General features: G+C 45.2%; 1 protein-coding gene across 1 annotated transcript in view; it reads left to right on the forward strand.

The window, feature by feature from the left end:
* PTK2 (protein tyrosine kinase 2) overlaps positions 1 to 21990 on the forward strand; it is a 192888-nt gene that overhangs the window by 68313 nt on the left and 102585 nt on the right. The window contains 2 exon segments of the mRNA NM_001075250.2: positions 5485 to 5651; positions 19628 to 19715. Coding sequence (NP_001068718.2) covers positions 5485 to 5651; positions 19628 to 19715 — 255 coding nt within the window.

Below are 21990 nucleotides of genomic sequence, written 5' to 3' on the forward strand. Positions count from 1 at the left end.
TGATTAAAAGCCACAGGACCTAGCAAAGATGTTCACTGTTGTAAAGGAAAAAAACAAAAGAAGGGAAATTTTACAGAGTCTGTTTGAAGGAAGTGGTGGTTAAATAATAACGCTGTTTGCTGATTGTGCGCTACAAATTCAGCCCGCTTACGGAAGTGGTTATAGCTTCAGGTGCCACTGCCATTTTCCCTACCTTCTGCTTCCAGTTTCCAAACCTCATAAGGATGGTACTGTGTCTGCCTTCCTCAGAACCCCACATCTGCAAGAATGTTCAGACCAAGTAGCTATCAGTGAATCCTTATTAAATGAGTGAGTGACTAGAAATGCCCTGAGTTAGCCTACTTAATAAGAGTATACTGATCCTACCCTGTGATTAATCAGTTAACATACTTTCCTGAACTCCAGACCCATATAACCAAGTGCTTACTGGGCACTTCTACTTGGATATTCTAAAAAGCTGAATCCATCGAAATGTACTTGTCATTTCGCCGTCCTGTTTCCAAACCGCTTCACATGAGTTTGTGTTTCACTGAATGACATAAACATCTTATCTATCTGAGGCAGAATGCATTAATCTCCTTTTCTTTTATCCTCGTGTTGGATATCTTCTCAAGGTCACCAAATCTTGGTTATTCTACCTACAAAATATTTTTAAAGTACATTTATTTCTATCCATTTTTGTGTCTACTCCCCTTATTCAGACCACCACTTTTTCCCCTTAAAATGCTGCAATTATTTTTATTAGGTGTCCTTAACTTTATTTTTTAGCTATTTCTCCTCTCTAGAGCCAGAATGATTTTTACTGGGACAACCCAGAGGGAGGGTATGGGGAAGGAAGAGGGAGGAGGGTTCAGGATGGGGAACACCGGTATACCTGTGGCGGATTCATTTCAATATTTGAGAAAACTACTACAATACTGTAAAGTTTAAAAATAAAATTAAAAAAAAAAAGGAAAAATAAAATGTGTACCTGGGCATTTCTGTTTCCTCTTGCTTCTCTGGCAGAATCTGTCTCTTCTCTCATTTTCACACTACACCCTTGCCTTCCTGAATTTCTTTTTTCTTTTTCTTTTTTTATCAAAGGATAATTGCTTTACAGAATTTTCCTGTTTTCTGTCAAACCTCGACATGAATCAGCCATTGGTATATATATATCCCCTCCCTTTTGAACCTCCTTCCCACCTCCCTCCCCACCCCACCCCTCTAGGTTGATACAGAGTCCCTGTTTGAGTTTCCCGAGCCATACAGCAAATTCCCATTGGCTGTCTATTTTACATATGGTAATGTAAGTTTCCATGTTACTCTTTCCATACATCTCACCCTCTCCTCCTCTCTCTCCATGTCTGTAAGTCTATTCTCTATGTCTGTATCTCCATTGCTGAGTCTCCCTGTAAATAAATTCTTCAGTACCATTTTTCTAGATTCTGTATATGTGCGTTAGAAAATGATATTTATCTTTCTCTTTCTGACTCACTTCACTCTGTATAATAGGTTCTAGGTTCATCTACCTCATCAGAACTGACTCAAATGCATTCCTTTTTATATGACCCACTTTCTAGAGTAACAGAAATAAAAACAAAAGTAAACAAGTGGGACCTGATTAAACTTAAAAGCTTTTGTCCAGCAAAGGAAACTATAAGCAAGGTGAAAAGACAACCCTCAGAATGGGAGAAAATAATAGCAAATGAAACAACTGACAAAGGATTAATTTCCAAAATGCACATATATAACTCAATGCTAGAAAACAAACAACCCAATCAAAAAGTGGGAAAAAAACCTAAACAGACATTTCTCCAAAGAAGACATACAGATGGCTAACAAACACATGAAAAGATGCTCAACATTGCTCATTGTTAGAGACATGCAAAGCAAAACCACAATAGGTGTCACCTCACACCAGTCAGAATGGCCCTCATCAAAAAGTCTACAAGCAACAAATGCTGGAGAGGGTGTAGAGAAAAGGGAACGCTCATGCACTGTTGGTGGGAATGTAAATTAATACAGCCACTATGGAAGATGGTATGGAGATTCCTTAAAAAACTAGGAATAAAACCACCATATGACCCAGCAATCCCACTCCTAGGCATATACCTGAGGAAACCAAAATGGAAAGAGACACATGTATCCCATTGTTCATTGCAGCACTATTTATAAAAGCTAGAACATGGAAGCAACCTGGATGTCTGTTGTCAGATGAATTGATAAGCATTTTAAGATCAGTGTTGGCGTAAGATGAAGCACAGTCTGTAATGTTGTCAGTTGTAGTTGGTATAGTGTTGTTGGTGTGCAGCTTGGCTGTACTTATCAAAATATCACACTGTCACTAGCTCTTGACCCCGTGCATCTGTTTCTAAGCAGCACTTGTACATGTGTGTGGCCACAGCTGGAAGGGTGCTTGTGGCAGGATTACCTGCACTTCCATCCCCATTTTGCCCCAAAACAGGGAAGCTAAAAAAGAAAATAACCCTTCCCCAGTAGTAAAATGGCTGAATTGCTGTATTCGTGATGAGATGTGAGCACCATGCAGACACTGGCTTCTTTTATTTTCAAATTTGGGAAGAACCCTGTGAATATCTAACATGAGAATTCAGTCAGGAAAATTTATGTGTTTCCAAGGCCTGGGCTGTGATATAAATGAGTCAACAGAGGCTACAGAGTAGCTAAGTATTGTTCTGTGTATTGTAGGACTAGTTTATCATGAGCCTTTAAAGCCAGGATGAGAAATTTAATTTGGATCCCATGAGGGGCATATTAAAAGCCCTCATCCTGTCAGTGCTCCAGAGACAGTTCCTTTCCTAAAGATAAGTATTCCAGAAATCATACACACGTATACTGACGTATGTGAGTGTGTTGTGGATATGGTGGTGGTGGAGTATTTAGTTCTTAAGTTGTTCAGTTATCCAGACCGAATCGTTGGTTCTCAGAATTACTTACTTAGTTACTGAGTACTTACGTGCATTCAGCATCAAATATTTAAGTACTTCCTATACTCACAGTCTTGGCTGCTGTCCCTATGGAATGAGAAGTGACATTTCTGAGAGTCCTGGAGAATGAGAAGTAGAACCGAAATCAATATGGAAGCATAATGGAAAGCAAAAAGTGAAATAAAAGAAAATGTCTGTGTTTATTGCTCTTTTTTTTTTTTAGTGGAGAGTGAAATTGCTAACTGTAGGATCAGGTTTAGGTACCAGATCCTACAGTCTGGGGACTCTGGTTACACAAGCCTAGGCTTAAAATTATTCTGGTGTCTTTTGGCAGTGTGATCAAGTGAACTGACGGAAATACTGTCTGTTCCATTAAGACTTCAAGACTAGGAACCTACTTTCCCCCCTAGTCAGCACCACATTTTTTGGATCAAATCCCTGTAATTTACACCGCTTCTCTGCAGGTGGGCTCCAGTGTGTGTGCATGAGTCAGAGACATGAGGGTAACCTGTGCGAGAGGTCACCAGGGCAGACACCCAGGGAAGGTGGGGTTGCTCCTGGGGTGTCAACGGCAAGCATGAGTGTGAGGAATGGTTTGCACCCTGCCTTAACCCCCTGCGTCTGGGTGTGGAGGGATCGCCCAACCAGGAGCACAGCAACAGGACGAGAGGCGCAGGTGTGGTGCGGAGCCCTCGCAGGAGCAGGGCTGCTCTGGAGCTGTTGCCGCTGGGGGACGTAGAGTCGAGGGGCGACGGCCGGGTGACGAGAGTCTGTGTGCTCTCGGTAGTGAGCTGGCAGAGCAGCAGCAGGAGACAAAGGCACTTTTGTGGGAGCTTGAAAGAGGCGCCAGCTCCTGTCTTTTGCCCCCCAGGGATTTGGATGTTGGCAAGGAGAGGCTGCACAAGTCGCCTTTCAGAGAATTAGCAGAAAAAGATGTCCCTTCTGTAGACAGAGCTCACACCCCAGAGCACAGGTTTGCAGGCGAGCTTGGGGCTGGATCTGGGTTCCGTCCTCCCAGTTCCCCAAGTGCCCCTCAGGACGCCCTCTAGTAGTGCTCAGCCTGCACTGAATTCTCAGCGGCCCTGAATCCAGAAGCCAGAGGGATGCTTTATGCTCATCCCAGTCCCCCTTCCCTGGTGGCTCAGCTGGTACAGAATCCGCTTGCAATGCAGGAGCCCCCGGTTCGATTCCTGGATCGGGAAGATCCCCTGGAGAAGGGATAGGCTACCCACTCCAGTATTCTGGCCTGGAGAATTCCTTGGAACATATGGTCCATGGGGTCGCAAGGAGTCAGATGCGATTTTCACTTTCAGTCCCCCTGCTTGAGTTCTGTAGGCTATAGATCCAGTGAGAGTTCTTCTGAAGCTGTGGATGGCTCTTCAGCCGGGTCCTTTCTCTTCATCTTCCCCCCTCCCGTCCTGGGCTGCATACACAGCCTTGTGCTGGGGACTGAGGAGTGCATGAGGGCAGTCGGCAGGTGTGGGAACACGGCGCACACCCTGTCCGTGGTGTGGACTCCCTAGGTCCCTGACAATTTTGTATACAGGACATGTTATTGTTTATCTCTTCTTTGGGGTAGGGTTGGGAACACCCTTAATTGTTTTATCAACAGCATTGTGTCACAGAAAAGAAATACTAGTGTGTGCAGAACTTTTATATTGTAAGTTATATGATAACTTCAGTTAATTGCTAATTGTTAGAAACCAGTGCTTTCTCTAGTAGACAGTACTGATTTTTCTTAATAGACATTTTCTTGTTAATATCCGCATCATTTAAGAAAACTTATTAATGGCCTAAAAGATTGAGCAGAGTGCAGTGGACTGTGATTCACACGCCCTCATGGAAGGACGGGGTGTGGTTTCCGTCGTATTCCCAAGTGGGTCTGCCCACGTGTGCTGCCCACTTACAGACGTGTGCACACGACTGCCACAGCTTGGGATAAATGCCATCTTCTCTAGGGAGCGTTCTCTGATGCCCTCCTTCAGAGGTTGCCCCTCATCTCCTCTGAACTCATGGACATACATGTTGGAAGCATTAGGTTGGGGGCTCTTGGAGATTGCTGTATATTAACCAGTAGAGAGCAGATGGTTAGCCTCAGCTTGAGGTAGCTTCTTATGTGTCATCAATGTTATCAGAAATATGACTTTAGTTATGTATTCCTAAATATGTATTTAAAAAAACAAATGATACTAAGGTTGCAGCTTGTTCTCAGCAATACTTTGGTTTGGAAAGTATAACCCTCCCCAGGTCTCATTCTTAGGAAGCCCCCCAAGGGGTGGCCCATGTGGGTGGATGAGTTGGGGTGATGCAGTGGTGGAGCTGCAGAAGTCAGTAAAGAAACGGGCAGTGCCTCTTCTTGTGGTTTAAAAACACTTTTCTGTGTTCATAAAAATACTGTGTGTGAAAAAAGATTCCTAAGTAAAATTAAGTGATGTATTTAAATTGATGCTCTTTTTTACCAAAGATTTCTGATGATTAACTGAAAGAAATGAACATTGCATTAATTTCTAGCATGCAGTTTTTGTTTATAACAGTCATTTCTGTGGGGGGTATGTTTTAGGGCATCATTCAGAAGATAGTGGACAGTCACAAAGTAAAGCACGTGGCCTGCTATGGATTTCGCCTGAGTCACCTGCGGTCAGAGGAGGTTCACTGGCTCCATTTGGATATGGGTGTCTCCAATGTGAGGGAGAAGTATGAACTTGCCCACCCACCAGAGGAGTGGAAGTAAGATTACAAACCTACTTTGGGGCGACTCGGACGTGGTTTGTTTTGCATATAGAAGCACACATGAGAGGATGGTTATCTGTGTTTAATTTTCTCACTGATGGTCCCTGGGACTCCTGTACACATAGAGGTGGCCGGTACTTGTTAGCCAGCGCTCCCTTCTGCACTTCTGTGTAGCCCGTCTTCGGGCACCCCTGGCATGGGCTTGCTTGAGCCGTCTCCTTGCTTTCGTTATTCTGTGACAGTCTTTTGCCCTCACCCTCCTCTTGCCAGTGCTGCTCTGTCCAGCCTCTGCTCTGAGCACTGCCCACTCTGCCTCTGTATCTAGCCTCTCAGTGTCCAGCCTCTGCTCTGAGCACTGCCCGGGTCCTAGTGCTTCTACTTCCTGTGCTGCTGGCACCCTTCTGTGCCTGGAAGTGACCACACCTGATTACCGTATTAATGTGCTGCAGAGCTCACTCTGTCATGCCCAGTGATCGCAGCTCACCTGAAAGAGTCAGTGTCTGTGTGATGTTCACATACAACATGGATGCTGGAAAGTGAAGTCATACTGACTTCAATGAAACTAAAATCATTCGAAGTGAAATAAAAGAAGTCCCTATAATTGTCCTTTCCCTGGTTCTCTCCTAATAATTTTTTTTCACTTTTCAGTAAACCATGGTGTTTGTAGGAAATTGTGTACCTAAAACACTTAACGTTTGAGGGAAGTATAACGGAGCTCTTCCACAGGAGCCCCTGTTTTTACAGATAGTGCTACAGAAATAAAGATGATTATAGCGTAAAGAGGGCATTCAAATGTCAGTAACTTTCACTTCAAGGATCTAAATAGATAAGATGAGACATTTAAAAACAAAAACATTTTTAGGTGAGTAAATCTTTAGTTGAATAAAAATACTATCCCAATTACAGCTTATCAGAGAAATATAATTTTCAAATTTGTCAACTAGCTGGAACTGACCTAACAAAATAGTCTGTAAGAATATAGTTTGGTTACTTTTCAACAATGGCTGAAAAAGATTTGATCTCCATCTATTTGGTCAGTTAATTAAACAAGTGTTTAAAAACTAAGAATATCTAAAAGTTACCTGAACATATCTCTAGGTATTTTTAATTAAAACAATTCTGTTAAAAAAATAAAAAAATAAATAAAACAATTCTGTTAATGTCCTGAATTTATGAGACATGTCAGAGGCAGCCTTCATTATAGCAATAGTCTTAGTCCTCAGTAAATTGTTGAATGCAGATCCTGGGGTATCTAAGCTTTGTTTTCATTCTTTTAAGCCAGCTTATTTAACCTTAATAATAAGGATGTAGGCACTGTTTTATTCAGTGGAGCCTGGATCCTCATAAGTAAGGAAAATTTGACTGACCCTCCTCGAATGAGGGGTGGTGAAGATGATGACGTTGGTGTGTTGTCACCATCGAGTGGCTGTTAGGAGCCAGGCACTGTGCCAGCTGTGTGCTGTTATAATTCGTAAACTCTGTATTTCATTTACCCAAACCCGAGGAGGTAAAGACTTGTTATTCTTATTTTGTAGATGAAGACAGAGGCACAACAAAATGGATTTAAATTGCATTCACATAGTTTGTGGCACAGGTTCCATTTGGATTTAGCCATCTGACTTCACAGTGTGGGTTTTTAGAATCAGCATGCCCATCTCAATGGGAATAATGTGATCTTCAAAACTGAGAGTGTAGCTGGGCTTCTGAGATGAGTGAAGGTGCACAGGTTGTCGGTGGAGGTGCTGAAAGAAGAAGATGTGATCAGAGGTACCAGTGATACGTGTGTGATAGCTTCAGGAGGGTGAGGATTAATACAAACTGTTCTAACATATTAGTGGGAATAGGAGGCTGTTAAAATAATCAAGCAGACTTGAAAAAGAACAAAACAGAAGTTCTGGAAGTCATTGGATAGATAAAGCAGCAGATTAGACATAGCTGAACAATTAGTAAACAGGAAGATGGAGCTGAGAAAACTTGCCCAAAACATAGCACAGAGATGAACAGATGGAAATTATGAAAGCAGATTTATGTAACATGAAGAATGAGAAGGTCAACCGTTTTCTAACAGGAAGTCTGAAGAAGAGAATAAAAAGAATGAGGAAGAGGAAATAATCTGAAGGGAAAATAGCTGAGAACTTTCTAGAATCAGTGAGTGACATCAGTCCTTAAATGTAGGATTAACAGAAAAATCTCAAATTGGGTAAATCTAAATGCATACTTTGACAGATTATAGCAAAATAGTGTTGTATAAAAGAAAATGAAAGGATGTCAAAAACAAGCAGAGAAAAATTAGACTTCTCACAGCATCATCGATGCCAAGAAAATGGTGGTATAATATGTTCAAAGTGGTGAGGAAATGTAACTGGCAGTCTAGATTTGTTTGCACAGTTAAATTACCTCAAGAACAGATATCAGTGAGCACTGGCTTCATGAAGGAGAACTAATGATAACAGATTATTTTATACTAAAAAAGTAGAGCTCAGTACTGGGTGCAGGTTGGAACAGGGGTGATAGAGCAAAGCTTTGTCAGCTAAATGTGAGGAACTGGAACGGCCCTCGGGCAAGTAGATAGTAGAGAGATGTGGGGGTCAAAAAGAAGGAAAGAAACAGAAGCGTGGGGAAGCAAGATGGGTAGAAATCACAAGTGAGATGCACAGATGCTAACGGTGAATGATTGTCAGAGGTTACTGCTGCTGCTGCTAAGTCGCTTCAGTCGTGTCCGACTGTGCGACCCCATAGACAGCAGCCCACCAGGCTCCTCTGTCCATGGGATTCTCCAGGCAAGAACACTGGAGTGGGTTGCCATTTCCTCCTCCAATGCATGAAAGTGAAAAGTCAAAGTGAAGTCGCTCAGTCGTGTCCGACTCCTAGTGACCCCGTGGACTGCAGCCCACCAGGTTCCTCCATCCATGGGATTTAGAGTGGATTAAAACATAAAATCAAGCTATCTGCTGTTCACATGATGTATCCAGACAGTGACGTTCAAACATTTTTCTCTGACTTGGAGGAAACCACGTGTTTTGCCGTGAGATCTAGCACACGTGTATGCCTGTGTGTGTGTCTCAGAGCTGTTTATGTGTCCCGGACCCACACATTTCACCAAACTATACTCAGCGCTGTTATTTACGCTGAGGTCTAAAGGCTTTCTCTGCAGTGTTCTGTTTTGTTCTACGTTAGTAAAATGAATTAATAAATGAATAGTGAAAAGAATTTTCCTGCCTTCTAATGAGCCCTGACTTTCAATTTGAAAAACTCACATAAAACTTGAGTATAAATATACCAGGCAAATAATAACCAGGAAAAAAAGATCAGTATTGTGCTGTTAACACCCTGTGAAATAAATTTTCAGGCAAAGAAGCTTTATTATGGATATAGAGGGCAACCACGTAACAGTAAAATGCTCATTTCACCAATAATTTAATAAGTATAGAAATAGATGTAGCTCTTAAACTTATAAACTCCTCAAAATATATAAAGCAGAACCAGTCTTAAAGGAATAAGACTTACCTTTTTAATAATTAAAGGGAAGAACACAAACAATAGTAAGTAAACAGTAGTTTTTAAGTTATGTATTTAACTGTTTTTTCTAATATAGAAATACAGGATCCTGCATGTAACTGTGTATTAAGCAACTTAAAAACATGTTTCTAAGTAATTTATGGTTCAAAGGAAAAGGCCCAGCCTCCTGACGGCCTGGCTTTGATGGGCTCTGCCCCTTCACTGTCCAGTCTGCCCTCTGCAGAACCTCCTGGCTACAGCCAGTCACTTAGTCCTGTCTAAGTACAGCCACCCCTCAGTATCTGTGGGTTCCCTGGTTCCACAACCAGGGAACCAGGCTTCAACCAACTACAGTTCCAAAATTCTGGGTGTGAGGGTGGCGGGGGGAGGGCGGATTCCAGAGAGTTCCAAAAAGCAAAACTTGAACTTGTTGTGCCAGCAGCTGGTTACGTAGCACTTACACTGTATATTGCATTGTAAATAATCCCGATGCTCTCAGTGTGTGAGGGTTTGTGCCACGTTGTGCAGCTTTCGTGCACAGACTGTACCATTTCACACGAACATTTCAGGCTCTCGGTGTCTGTGGGGTTCTGCAGCCAAGCCCCTGTGGATACCAAGCCTGCTTTCTTCACTCAGCCTCCTGGATACCAGACTCTCTTCTGGTGAAGGTTTTCCTTCTGCTTCATTGACCGTCACTGTCTTCTCCTGCTGACCTTGATATTTGGGGCTGCTCCACTGACCTCTTCCTAGCCTCCCTAGACCTGCCTTTGGCGTTAAATTCACACTTTACTTGGATAAACTCAGGAAACCAATGGACAGGTTACTACAATAACCCAGGAAAAAGTCAGAGAAGATGATGGACCAGGAGAGTAGTACTTGGAGGAGCGAGAAGCAGCTGTACCGAGATACATTATAAGGTTGAGCTCACAGAATTTGTGAACAAATCTTTTAAAATGTAAACATCCAAAGAAATGTGTAAACCATTCCCGCTCAGAAACTTCCAGGAGCTACCCCCCCACCCCCTCCCCCAGCCCCCACTCACCTGGAGCTCACTCCAAGTTTGTGGTTACCTCTTGGTCTTTTCTCTACCTCTTGCTCCCCTACCTTCACTCGAGCAGCTGTGGTCTCTTTGAAGTTTCAGTGTTCATAGATACTCGGGTTGGGGTCTCATTTGATGGTCTCTTCTCTGTTGCCTGCCTTCTTGTTGAACAGAATAGCTCTTATCTCATTTCTCTCTCTGCCTTTTAATTTTCCAACTTTGCACTTGCTCAACCTTGGCCACACTGGCTCTTAAACACGCCAAGCGGATTGTCCCTAGTGCCTTTGAACTCGATGGTCAACTGCTGTATATGCTGCTCTGCTGTTGCTGGCATGGCTTGGCCCTCCCCTCGTTAGGGCAGGTGCTCCACTGTCGCGTCCTCCCAGGGCCTTCTCCAGCCTTTCTGTCTGCAGAGCCCACTGCCTGCCTGGGACAGTCTTTCTCCCTCAGGGCCTCCATCGTATTCACTGCTCTACTGCTGGGTTCTGGTCATGCCTGGGACAAAGTAGGCACCCGGTAAAATACAGTTTAAGTGGAAGTGAATCAATGATAATGAAATTACCAACTAGGAACCAAATAGTACTACTTAGTAACAGTCTTCTCATATTAGCTTGCTGCTTATTGGGCGTCAGACATTGTGTGAGAGGCTTGATAACCTGCCCACAGTCACACAGCTTAAATGGGTGGCAGAGTGGAAACTGGCTTCGTGTACCAGCTCTTCTCCCTGCCTGTGTTAGGTGTGTGACTACAGGAGACAGAGCATGGAGATCTCTTCTCTCAGTCCATGAGGGCGGCTGCAGCTCTGGCTTTAGTTCTGAGCAGGGCGTGAACCCTGAAACGAAAGTGCCAGGACTCATCAGAATAACGACGTTAGTTTCTACTCCTATGAGGTTTTTTAGCATAGATTTTTGTTTTTCGCACTACCTGCTATAGGATCTATTCATATTGTTAAGTAAACCTGAGATCTAAGCTTGTTTAATTGAGTCTTCAGTTCTTCAGATACCTCTGTAAGCACCTACAGCACACATTTGGTAGTAACTGTCTCAGGCAGGGTGGCCCTACAGAGTTGTCATGACATGTCATCGGGGAAGGGAAGGGCTGGTTTCATACATGGCTGTCCTCATAGGAAGAGGAACCACAGAATTAGATCCTGCCTTGAACAATACACAGAAATCCCCCTGAGGTGGATCAAGTTTTTAAAAAAGTTTAATGAAACATACAGTGAATGTGTCTTTAATGGGGCATATAGTGAATGTGTCTTTGGTCCTAGAGCAGGAAGATTTTCTTAATCCCCCAAAAACGTTCACTCTTAAAAGACGAGAATAGCAAATTTGCCCTTTATGAGATGAAAGCATTCTGTATATCAAAAGATGTATTTTTAGAAAGTGCAGAAAGGACAATTCCTCAGTGTTCCGGTGGTTTAGCTGCTTTTACTGCTGAGGGTCTGGGTTCAATCCCTGGTCGGGGAACTAAGATCCCACAAGTTATGAGGTGTGGCCAAAAGGAAAAATGCAGAAACAAGTTGCAACTCGTGTAATTGACAGAAGATGGTGTCAGGAGTTCTGCTGATAAATATAAGGATTGTAAATTCCTCAACAAATGGGCAAGAAACATGAAGGTATTTTCATAAAAGGGTAGACAGGTTTGACCTGTCATCACAGGAAGACACTGTCAGCTTCCTTAGTGTTCAGGGAGGTATGAATCTGGACCAGTAGATTCCATCTACACTGTCTGGTTAACGAAAAGTATTAATAAGTTGTCCAACAGTATTAATAGTGGGAAAGGTTAAGGATCTGATGATGATACTGAAACACCAGTCTGGGTGCCCAGCGCACTGTGAAGCCAAACAAACTGAAACGTCAAAGAGTTTGGAGCAGAGGAAGGCGCATTGAGGGCGATGCAAGGAGATGGGTGGCTCAAGCCTTTAAAACCCCAAGCTCTATGAGAGCTTTCCGCAAAGCCATTTTCTAGGAAAAGTGAGGGAGGGGCAGGGCTAGCTGCTGCAAACTGCGTGGTGTCAGATCCTTTGTTCCTGAGGTCAGGTTGTGGCCAGGTAACAATGCTCCTGTGAATCTCCACCAGATGAATGTTATTCTCTGTTCTGACAATAAAGGGCCAGGTTCCCAGGCACAGCTTTCCCTCTCCGAGGTCCAGTTCTGGCTAAGAGGAGGTGAGCCCAGCTGGTGGCTCCCTCAGGGCCAGGCCCCCACACCTTGCCCAGCTGTCATCACTGAGGGAGCCAGGTGCCCAGGACCCAAAGGGCCTTCAGGCTCCTCCGGCCACCCAAACAGGCAGGGAGGGGCAGGTCCTGCAGACTACATGCTATGCAGGCTGCTGCTACCATTAGGTCGCGGAGGCAGGGATGGGGGAGAGGGTCGCTGCCACCTCAAGGCCTGGGCCCGGCCATTGGGTGTCCTTGATGAGGACTCTGGAATCCTGCAGGACACAGCCTGTGGCCTGCCCCCTGGGCCCCCTAGCTCACCATCTGGGCTGACCAGTGGCTGAGCGGGACCACTAATGGTCGCTCACTGACCTTTGGTCACCTGGGCCGGGGCCACTGAAGCACTGACCGATGGCTGAGCTGGACCTCTCGAGGTCGCTCACTGACTGTTGGTCTCCTGGGCCGGGTCCCACTGAAGCACTGACCATTGGCTGAGCGGGACCCCTTGAGGTCGCTCACTGATGTTTGGTCACCTGGGCAGGGGCCCACTGAAGCCCTGACCATTGGCTGAACTGGACCTCTCGAGGTCACTCACTGACCGTTGCTTGCCTGGGAAGAGGCCACGTAGTACCAACCAAAGGCTGAGTGGGACCACTAACAGTCACTAGCTAACGGTTGGTCACCTGGGCAGGGGTCCCTGAAGCACGGACTGATGGCTGAGCTGGACTATAAAGGTCGCTCACTGACCGTTGGACGCCTGGAGAAGGGTCCCTGAAGCACGGACTGACTGATGGCTGAGCTGGGCTATAAAGGTCGCTCACTGACCGTTGGACGCCTGGAGAGGCGTCCCTGAAGCACGGACGGATGGCTGAGCGGGGCCAGTAACCGCTGCCTGAGAGCGGGTGCAGAGTAGCATCAGGCACCACAGCTGTGTGCTCAGGGCTGCGTGTGGCTGCGCTCTTTCCAATTCAGGATCTTGCCTGCAGCTTAGCCTCCGCATGACATGGCCTCGGTCCTGCTGTTCCACTTCAGGTTCTGTCCTTGAGAGACTTGCGTTTCTATACTAGGCTGGAGACCCGAGGACGTTCATGGAATAGCCAGTGACAGAATATTCACAGTGGAGTGTTGCGCTAGTCAGAACGAGGAAAGCATCGCGACCTGGAACTCTGGACGAAACTTAGCCAGGTGACGGTGTGTGACAGAAGGCGGTCCCGGGGCAGCGTTGTGGGTGCAACTAAATACTGTTGAATTGCACACTTTAAAGTGGCTGCTTTGGGGGAAGTTAGGGATGCCATGTGGCTTGTGAGAGCTTATTTCCCCGACCAGGGATTGAACCTGGACCCTGGCAGTGAAAGGCCCGAGTCCTAACCACTGGGCCACCAGGGAATTCCCTGAAATGGTTGCTTTTTATGTGAATTTTACTTCAGTTAAAAAAACAAAAAGTAAGCCCCAGAGGATGACATACAGCATCATACACAAGTAAAAAGCAAAATAAACATAAAAGAATGTTGTTGGGAAAACATGAGGTGGGTGAGACAATATGGGGCATGTCGATACAGGGTCAGGAGGAGATGGTTAGTCCAGGGCTTCTGCGGGGACCGCGCCAGCCTCCAGCCTCGTGAGCGCCCTCAGGAGCCTGTGTGGAGCCTGGGTCTGTGGCAGAGCCCACAGCCCCTGTGCTGCACGCAGCCTGCTTCCTTCACAGTCTGCTCGCCTGTGCCCAGGGTCCTGGGAGATGCCGGCTGAGTGGGTGGTGGTTGCCAGGCTCTGGAGTCAGCCAGAGAAGTTCGAATACAATGCCCTTCCTAGTTTGTCGTGTAGCCAAAAGTGCCATGCAGTTTTGAGAGCTTTACCCCAAACAGATTTAAACTTTAAAGTTTCGTACCTAGATAATGGAATTCTAGCTAGCTAAATTTTGGTGTTCTGAAAGCATTTACACCGAGTGGTCGGACTTCTGAGCAGGTTAATCAGATATAAAGGGCCTGGTCCTTTTGGTGTGGGATTCAGGGCTTTGAGAGCCAGGCCTGAGAGGAGGCTCTGTTGGCTTTTGAGAGAGAACTGTGGGGCTTCTGCAGAGTGAGTGAAAAAGAAAGTCCTTTTCTTTGTTATCAGATGTGGTTCACATTCTCCTGTTCACGGCCGATGAACAGCTCCTCGATCTGCAGACATGATTCTTTTTTCAGACCTTTTGCAAGAGGAGGAAAAAAAGTCTTTTATTTAGATGAAAGGTATCTTTTTTTCATAGATGACAAAAGAAAATGACTAATGATAGCTGAGGAAGTTTTAGATTGTATTTTGATAGTTTCCTGTTTTATCTTGAAATGACATTATCTGTGCATATACCTTAATTTGAAAGGCTAGTCTTTCATTATGACACTGAACTCAACAAGAGTTCTTTAGAATATTTAAATCAGTAAGACAGTAAATAGAGGAACATTCTGACAAGTTTGGAAGTGACATCTTTTAAAAAAACAGGATGGACTTCCAAATTTGCTGATTGATTAATTAAACGTTTACTGGATACTTCTGCACCAAAGCACAAAAATGAACAGATTTCTGGCTGGTCTGTGGCTACAAAAAGCTGATGTTCGTTGACCAGGCTGGTTTAAAACTGGCTCTGGTGGGTATTTTGTTAACACATCTACAGGACAATCTGTCTTAAAGTTTGTGAGAATTTATTTATATTCTCAACGTGTTATCAAAAAGTTGCAAAAACAGTACACAGAAATCCTGTGTACCCTTCAGCCCTCCTCCCCTAAATGTTAAAACCTTAGTTAAGTACAGTTCAGTTATTGAAACCAGGACCTTAACATTGCTGCCGTAGTACTAACTGACCCACAGACGTCACAGGGTCCAGGGTGCCCGTCTTCCAGCCTGGGATCCCATCAGAGCATCGTGCACCTGCGTGTCCCGTCGCCTTGGCTCTTCTCCCATCTGCGGCAGGTCCTCAGGCTGCCTCTGTCTGTCGTGACCTTGGCCCTTTTGAAGTGCATTGGCTGGTGGTTGTGCTGTGTTCTTCAGTTTGGGTTTGTTCCCATGATTATATTGAGCTTAAGCATTTGGGGAAGAGCACCACAGTCAAGCTGCTGTTTTCACTTAGCATTTTATCAGTGAGTCTTTGATGATGATAAGATTCATTTTACTGGTGGCTTTAACTTGGATCATTTGATTTAAGGTGGTGGCCAGGTTTCTCTGCTAGAAGGTTGTTTTCCCCCCTCTTTGTAATTAAGTAATATCTTCTGAGGAAATACAGAGACTCTGCAGTTTCTCATTGTATTTTCGCCCACTCAACATCATTGATTCTTTTTTGCAGTATTATTAGTGTAATTTTTGCCAAATGGTGAATTTCTATTTCTATCCTCCCTTCTAGGCTTTTAAAATTGAAAGTTTGTGTAAGAAGAGCTGTCCACACCCCACTGTTTCCAAGGGTCATCTGTGTAGTTTCCTGAAATTGTACTTTTGTTTATTTCACTACACACAGTCTGACTAGCTGAGCCTTCTCAGTATTAGGGTTATCTGAATATTCATCCAACTCAACTTTCAAAAACATTTCCTACTCTTCCCCATCATTAGTTCATTAGTGAACTAATGGGTATCTTGGGGAACTTGTGGGTATCTTGGTGCTCACAGTTGGAGATAAGACTGAAGAAGTTAGGTGTTGGCAGCGTCAATGGTAATGTATTAACTTAGGCGACAGAGGATGAGATGGTTGGATGGCGTCACCGAGTCAATGAACTTGAGTTTGAGCAAACTACGGGAGATAGTGAAGGACAGGGAAGCCTGGCGAGCTACAGTTCATGGGGCCGCAAAGGATCAGACACGATTTCAGTGACTGAACAATAACAATTACTTAGAAGCAGAAGCCAAAGGATAGTCTTATCTGGGGCATGTTGTAGTTAGCCGCTGTTCAGAAATCATGGAGTGGCCTAGAGCAGGGACGTGGAAATGTTTATCAGGACACAGCCAGGCTCTTAGAATAGTAGTGGAAGTTTCACTATGAGGAAAATGGAGAGTTTCCTGGAGGAGAAAGGAGAGAGGATGCCGGCGCGGCTGGGCCGGGACGCAGTGGGCGCCAGGTATGGGGTTTAAGGACTGGGGTGAGGTGACTGGACTGGAATTGAACTCAGACTTGAGCGGAGTTCCAGTAGGGCTGTGAGGGAGGAAATGCTAGATTGTAGTGGGTTGAAGCAGGGAACCCGAAACCGCATCACAATCTAGAGACCTTGCCCAACCCCACAAGCAAGACCCAACCCACGTACACTCCTCTGTGTTCTAAGCATAGGTGTCTTCTCTTAGGTTCACGCTGCCTCTGGGCCTTCAGGCGTGTTTCTGCTGAAGTGGAATCCCAGGGCTGCCTGTTAACAGCTGTGGGACCTTGACTATTACCGGATGTCCTCAAAGTCTGTTCTCCCCCATCTAGGAAGATGGGGTGAACTGGACACCTGGTCACTATTACTGGTCCCTTCCCGGCCTCCTTGTGGCCCTGTTGTCTGCTCTTCACAGCCCCGCCTGGCTGGGCACCAGGTCTCTGCTGTTACTGCTCTGGCCACAGTGCCCCTGGGCCCCCTTTCCCACCAGGATGAGCCCCGGTTTGTGACGAGCAGGGTCCTGTGTGGCCTGCCCGCCTCTGTTCCCCCCTCCCTGCAGCCCTTTTACTCACAGGGGCTGCGGCTGCATTCCTCCAGGCAGCCTCTGGCCGCGGGGCATTTACTTGTTTTCTTCCTGCCCTTACTGCCCTGATTCCTTCCTGTCTTCCTTTAGATCTGTGTTCAGGTGTCCTGAGTCAGCCTGCTTCCCTGGCTGCCTTTACAGAATGTTGCTTCATCATCTTTTACTCCCCTTACCTCGCTTTTGTCTTTATCACATTACCACCTCAGAGATACTTAATGTATCTGCTGTCTGGCTGCCACCACAAAAATAGAAATTTTCTGAAGGCTGGTACTTCCTGCCTGTTTTATTCACCAGTGTCTTCCCAGACTCTGGAATTGCGTCTGTAGATGACTGGTGCCGAATTATTTGTTGAGTAATGGCTAATACGGTGGATCAGCCGTTGAGACGGCTGTGATGTGTGCAGTGACAGCCCTTTCACTTCTCCCAGCATCCTGACGAGGGCTTCCCTGTCGGCTCAGTTGGTAAAGAATCCATCCACTTGCAGTGCAGGAGACCCCAGTTCAATCCCTGGGTCGGGCAGATCCACCAGAGAAGGGAACGGTTGCCCACTCCAGTGGCCTGGAGAATTCCATGGGCTGTGTATAGTCCATGGGGTTGCACAGAGTCGGGTGAGGAAATTGAGGCGCAGAGAAGTGATGGCAGACAGCGAACAAGGAGTGGAACCAGAACCCAGGTGCAGGTGGTCTTGATGCAGAGCTTTCTTTCTGCTTCTCCTGGGGGTTATTGCTGATGAGAAGAGGTCATCTGGTTAAAATGCTTGTCATGACTTCTGTGACATCCCGAGTAGTCCCTGAACGTTATTTGTTATCATCATCATCGTCGTCGGGATGATGTTAAAAGCCTGGACGTATAGCCAGGCTGCCAGTTTTTTTTTGTTTTTTTTTTCTTTAATCATTAAACTGGGGCAATGTTAATACCAAAGCCTCCTGCAGACTGTTGATCCTGGAGCTTCCAGCCTGGAAACTGGCTGCCTACTGCTTATTCTTGCTGAGTGTCATCCTCCTACTCTGCTGAATATGAATAATTACGCTCTTGTTCTCTGATTATTATGTCGATTAAGAGAAACGGTGCCTATAAGGTGCATGCTAAGTCCTAAACTCAAAATGAAATTATTCTGCTTCTGTCAACAGTTGTCCAATGAGAATGCCTGCAGAAAGTTATTGAACTCCTGAGATTCAAAGTACAATGGAACTTTATTGTTTGACAGTTGTATATTTTAATAAGATAGACCCTTGAAAATCTCAGCAAAACTTGTGTATGTGTACCTTGCATTGAACCACTCTTAACTGAACCGAAAGAATTGTATCGATTCCTTTGTGTTCTTTTCCTCATGAGCTTAATACAATTTTAAAAGATCAATTTATGAAATTTTTAGAAAAAAAATCTCTAACTTTTGTGTAAGCAGATATTTTATAAACAAAACACTAAAAGAATTTACTGAAAAGAAAAAGATAAATAGGACTGCATAAAAACAAAAGATACCATTAAAATTAGAAGATTGAAAAAATAGGTTTTTAAATTATCGTTAAAATAGTGAAAGGCAAGCTATAGAGTGGGAGAAGATATATCTTCACTAAGTCTAACAAAGGCCTCACATCCAAAATTTGTAAAGAATACCTACCAATCAGTGGGGTGGGGGCAGACAGACAGCTTGGCAGGAACAAAGGACAAAAGGCCTAACAGACACTTCACTAAAGAAGATAACCAAAATGGCCGGCTGCCAGAGACATGCCCGTTCTTGTTATTACTGACTGAAACCAGGGTGCGCTCTTGCAGCGAACAGCAGGGCGACTAACATGGAAAGACTGGACATGCGGGGAGAGGTGAGGGGTGTGGAACCTGAGCGCCTGTGCGGCTCCCGCGCGTGGAAGTGGAGCGCACTGCTACAGCCCTGCAGCTTGTTTTCCGTCGTGTCTGCTCTGCACAGCATGTGTGTTGTGGTCCAGTGATGTGTTGCTGGTGTACCCCCAGCAGAGATGCGTACGTGCCTGCGAGAGTGCATACGGGTGGACACACACGTACATACAGAATGAGGTACAGAGACAGCGCTCTGGTGAAATTTGTTTTGGTCATTCTCGAGGTTTGGCTTCGTGAGCAAAATTGCTTTTTTAGAGGACTATAAAAACTGTTCATAGCATTATTCCTCATAGCCCCGAGGTGGAAAGTGCTCAGCAGCCTTCAGGGTAGCGTGGATGAGTCACTGGGGTGTGCTGCACAGTGCAGGGCTGGCGTGCTGCCGTGAGCAGGAGACGGAGCAGTCTCCTGAAGGGAGCAGACACATCCTGTGTGACTCCAGGCAGGGAGAGCTCGCCTTCAGGCGCAGAGCGTGGTGCTGCCCCCGGGTGGCGGGGCTGGAGGGACTTCGGGCGCCCTCTGGGTATCTCGTCAGGTTCTGTCTCCTGCGGGAACCTCGGGCTGTAGCACACTCACATGCACATTTTATTTTTTTATTTTTTGCAGCAAAAGGAAACATTTACAGATTATATTTAAACTTATTTGTAGAGTAATATTTCAGTAATTGGCAGTGCCATACTCAATATTGTTTGGACTGTGAAAAAGAAATGACCTATTTCTAATTGTTTTCCTTTGTTAATTATTTTTTAGATATGAATTGAGAATTCGTTATTTGCCAAAAGGATTTCTAAACCAGTTTACTGAAGACAAGCCAACTTTGAATTTCTTCTATCAACAGGTATAGAAGAGTGCTTTAATACATTTTTTTCCTTTGTTTCTTTGAATCCTGTTTATTTCGTGGTTTTGTTTTAGAACTAGATTAAGCCTAACATTTGGGAGAATATAAATTTGTCACTGTATGGCAGTGAGATTCTTATACCTCATAAGAAATTAGGAGTTTTGTTACTTTGTGAATTTTTGTATACTTGGGCAAATCTTAAGACTTATTTTAAGTAGAAACAGTAAGTCCTAAGTGATACAACCTTTGCTCTGTCTTTAATTCAAGTATAATTATGGTGCCTGAATATCAAGAAACTTGTCAGATGTTTATCCAGAGCCAGCTGTCCCCATTATAATTTCAGTAGCAGTTTGTGTAAAACCAGAAGTGACTTTTTAAACTAAAAGTAGCTTTCTTACTGCCCATAAGGGTAGAATACATACGCGTGGCGTAAATTCTGAATTCCCTGTCAGGTTTTAGTTAGGCAGTAAATACGCGTGGCGTGAATTCTCAATTCTCCGTCTAGTGGGCTTCCTGGAAGCGGTTGCTTTGTGTTTGGTCCTATGCTGTTGGCAAGCCCAAGTGACGTGACGTCCCTTGGAGGGGGTGCTGGCACAGGGGAGGTGTTGAGTCCAGGCGGCTCCCTTGCCAGATGTCGTCTAAGGAACTTTGTAGCTGAGGAAGAGATGAGCTTTATAAAACACAATACATTGAAATCTGTGCTAAAGTGGTTTGAAAGGAAATGGGCGAGAGAGCCGGGACCACACCGTGTAAGGAGAGGTTTTAGGTTCTCTCCTCCAGATTGTTGGGAGTATTTATAGAATTTAAGTAAGGAATGTCTTGATCGGAATTTTTTTTTTTTTAAATAAGCCCACCCCAATATGGTGGCAGTACTCGGGGTGGATTGGATCTTAAAAAGGCTGCAAGCAGGTTGGGGGCTCTTTAGCTATTTAGGCAAGAAGTTAGAAAGTTGGGAGGTAGAACGGTGTGGTAGTAAGCAGATTTAGTGGGTGGATTTGATGGACTCAGAGACTGAACAAACTGGAGCAGGAAGGTAAGAAGGAAGAGGCTGATGGGTTTAGATAGGCGACATACTTCTGTTCTTCTCTCTTGTAGATGATTTGAATCACTGGTGTAATTTCTTTGAAAAATTAATCCACCCACTGAAGGCATCTGTGACTACTTCAGTGACATTGATTCCAGGATGCCTGAGACGGGCCTAAATAGCTCTCAGTTATTCCTTTTTATAATTTCTAGGCTAACCTGAAAGTCAGCAATGTTTTTGTTCCTTTCACACTGTTACTAGGTTGTCCTAGTTTTTCCTTTCAGAAGCCTTTGCTTCTGTGTATATGATTAAAAGCTAGCACCCGTGCCGGCCTATCCCAGATTTTCCCTTACTGATGGGACGTGTCTCAGTGCAGTCTCTGTGACTCAGGTGAGTGGTCCCTGTAAAGCCCAAGGGGTGTGAGGCGTCTTGGAGGTGTGCCGTGCCGGTCATACATGTCACAGCTCCATGATGCCAGGTGCCTCCATGAGTTTCTTCACGGGGTATATGACACCTCCTGAAGAGAGTCTTTATGTTGATGAAATGAGACCCTACTGTCTGCCACCCTGGAGTTCCGGTCTGTAGACAGGACCCAGCTTTGAGGACTCAGCACATCACGCACGAGTCCCGATCTGAGTGTGCGCAACTTGCTGTGGGATGGGACACACCTCGTCCTGCCCGTATGCTCCGCATGCACACCTTCCCGCCCCGCCACCCCCCTCTGCTTTCATCCATTCCTAGAGTTTCTCTTCAGCCTGAGGTGAAGTGAAGTCGCTCAGTCGTGTCCAACTCTTTGCGACCCCATGGACTATGCAGCCCGTGGAATTCTCCAGGCCAGAATACTGGAGTGTGGGTGGCCTTTCTCTTCTCCAGGGGATCTTCCTAACCCAGGGATTGAACCCAGGTCTTCTGCATTGTGGGCGGGTTCTTTACCAGCTGAGCCACAGGGAAGCCCAAGAACACTGGAGTGGGTAGTGTATGCCTTCTCCAGCCAATCTTCCTGACCCAGGTGTTGAATTGGGGTCTCCCGCATTGCAGGCGGATTCTTTACCAACTGAGCCACAGGATAGCTCAGTTGGTAAAGAATCCTCCTGCAGTGCTGGAGGCCTGGTTTCGATCCCTGGGTTGGGAAGATCCCCTGGAGAAGGGAACGGCTACCCACTCCGGTATTCTGCCCTGGAGAATTCCATGGACTGTATAGTCCATGGGATCACAAAGAGTTGGACACGACTGAGCGACTTTCACTTTCAT

The sequence above is a fragment of the Bos taurus genome, chromosome 14, assembly GCF_002263795.3.
Source record: "Bos taurus isolate L1 Dominette 01449 registration number 42190680 breed Hereford chromosome 14, ARS-UCD2.0, whole genome shotgun sequence".
Lineage (NCBI taxonomy): Eukaryota > Metazoa > Chordata > Mammalia > Artiodactyla > Bovidae > Bos > Bos taurus.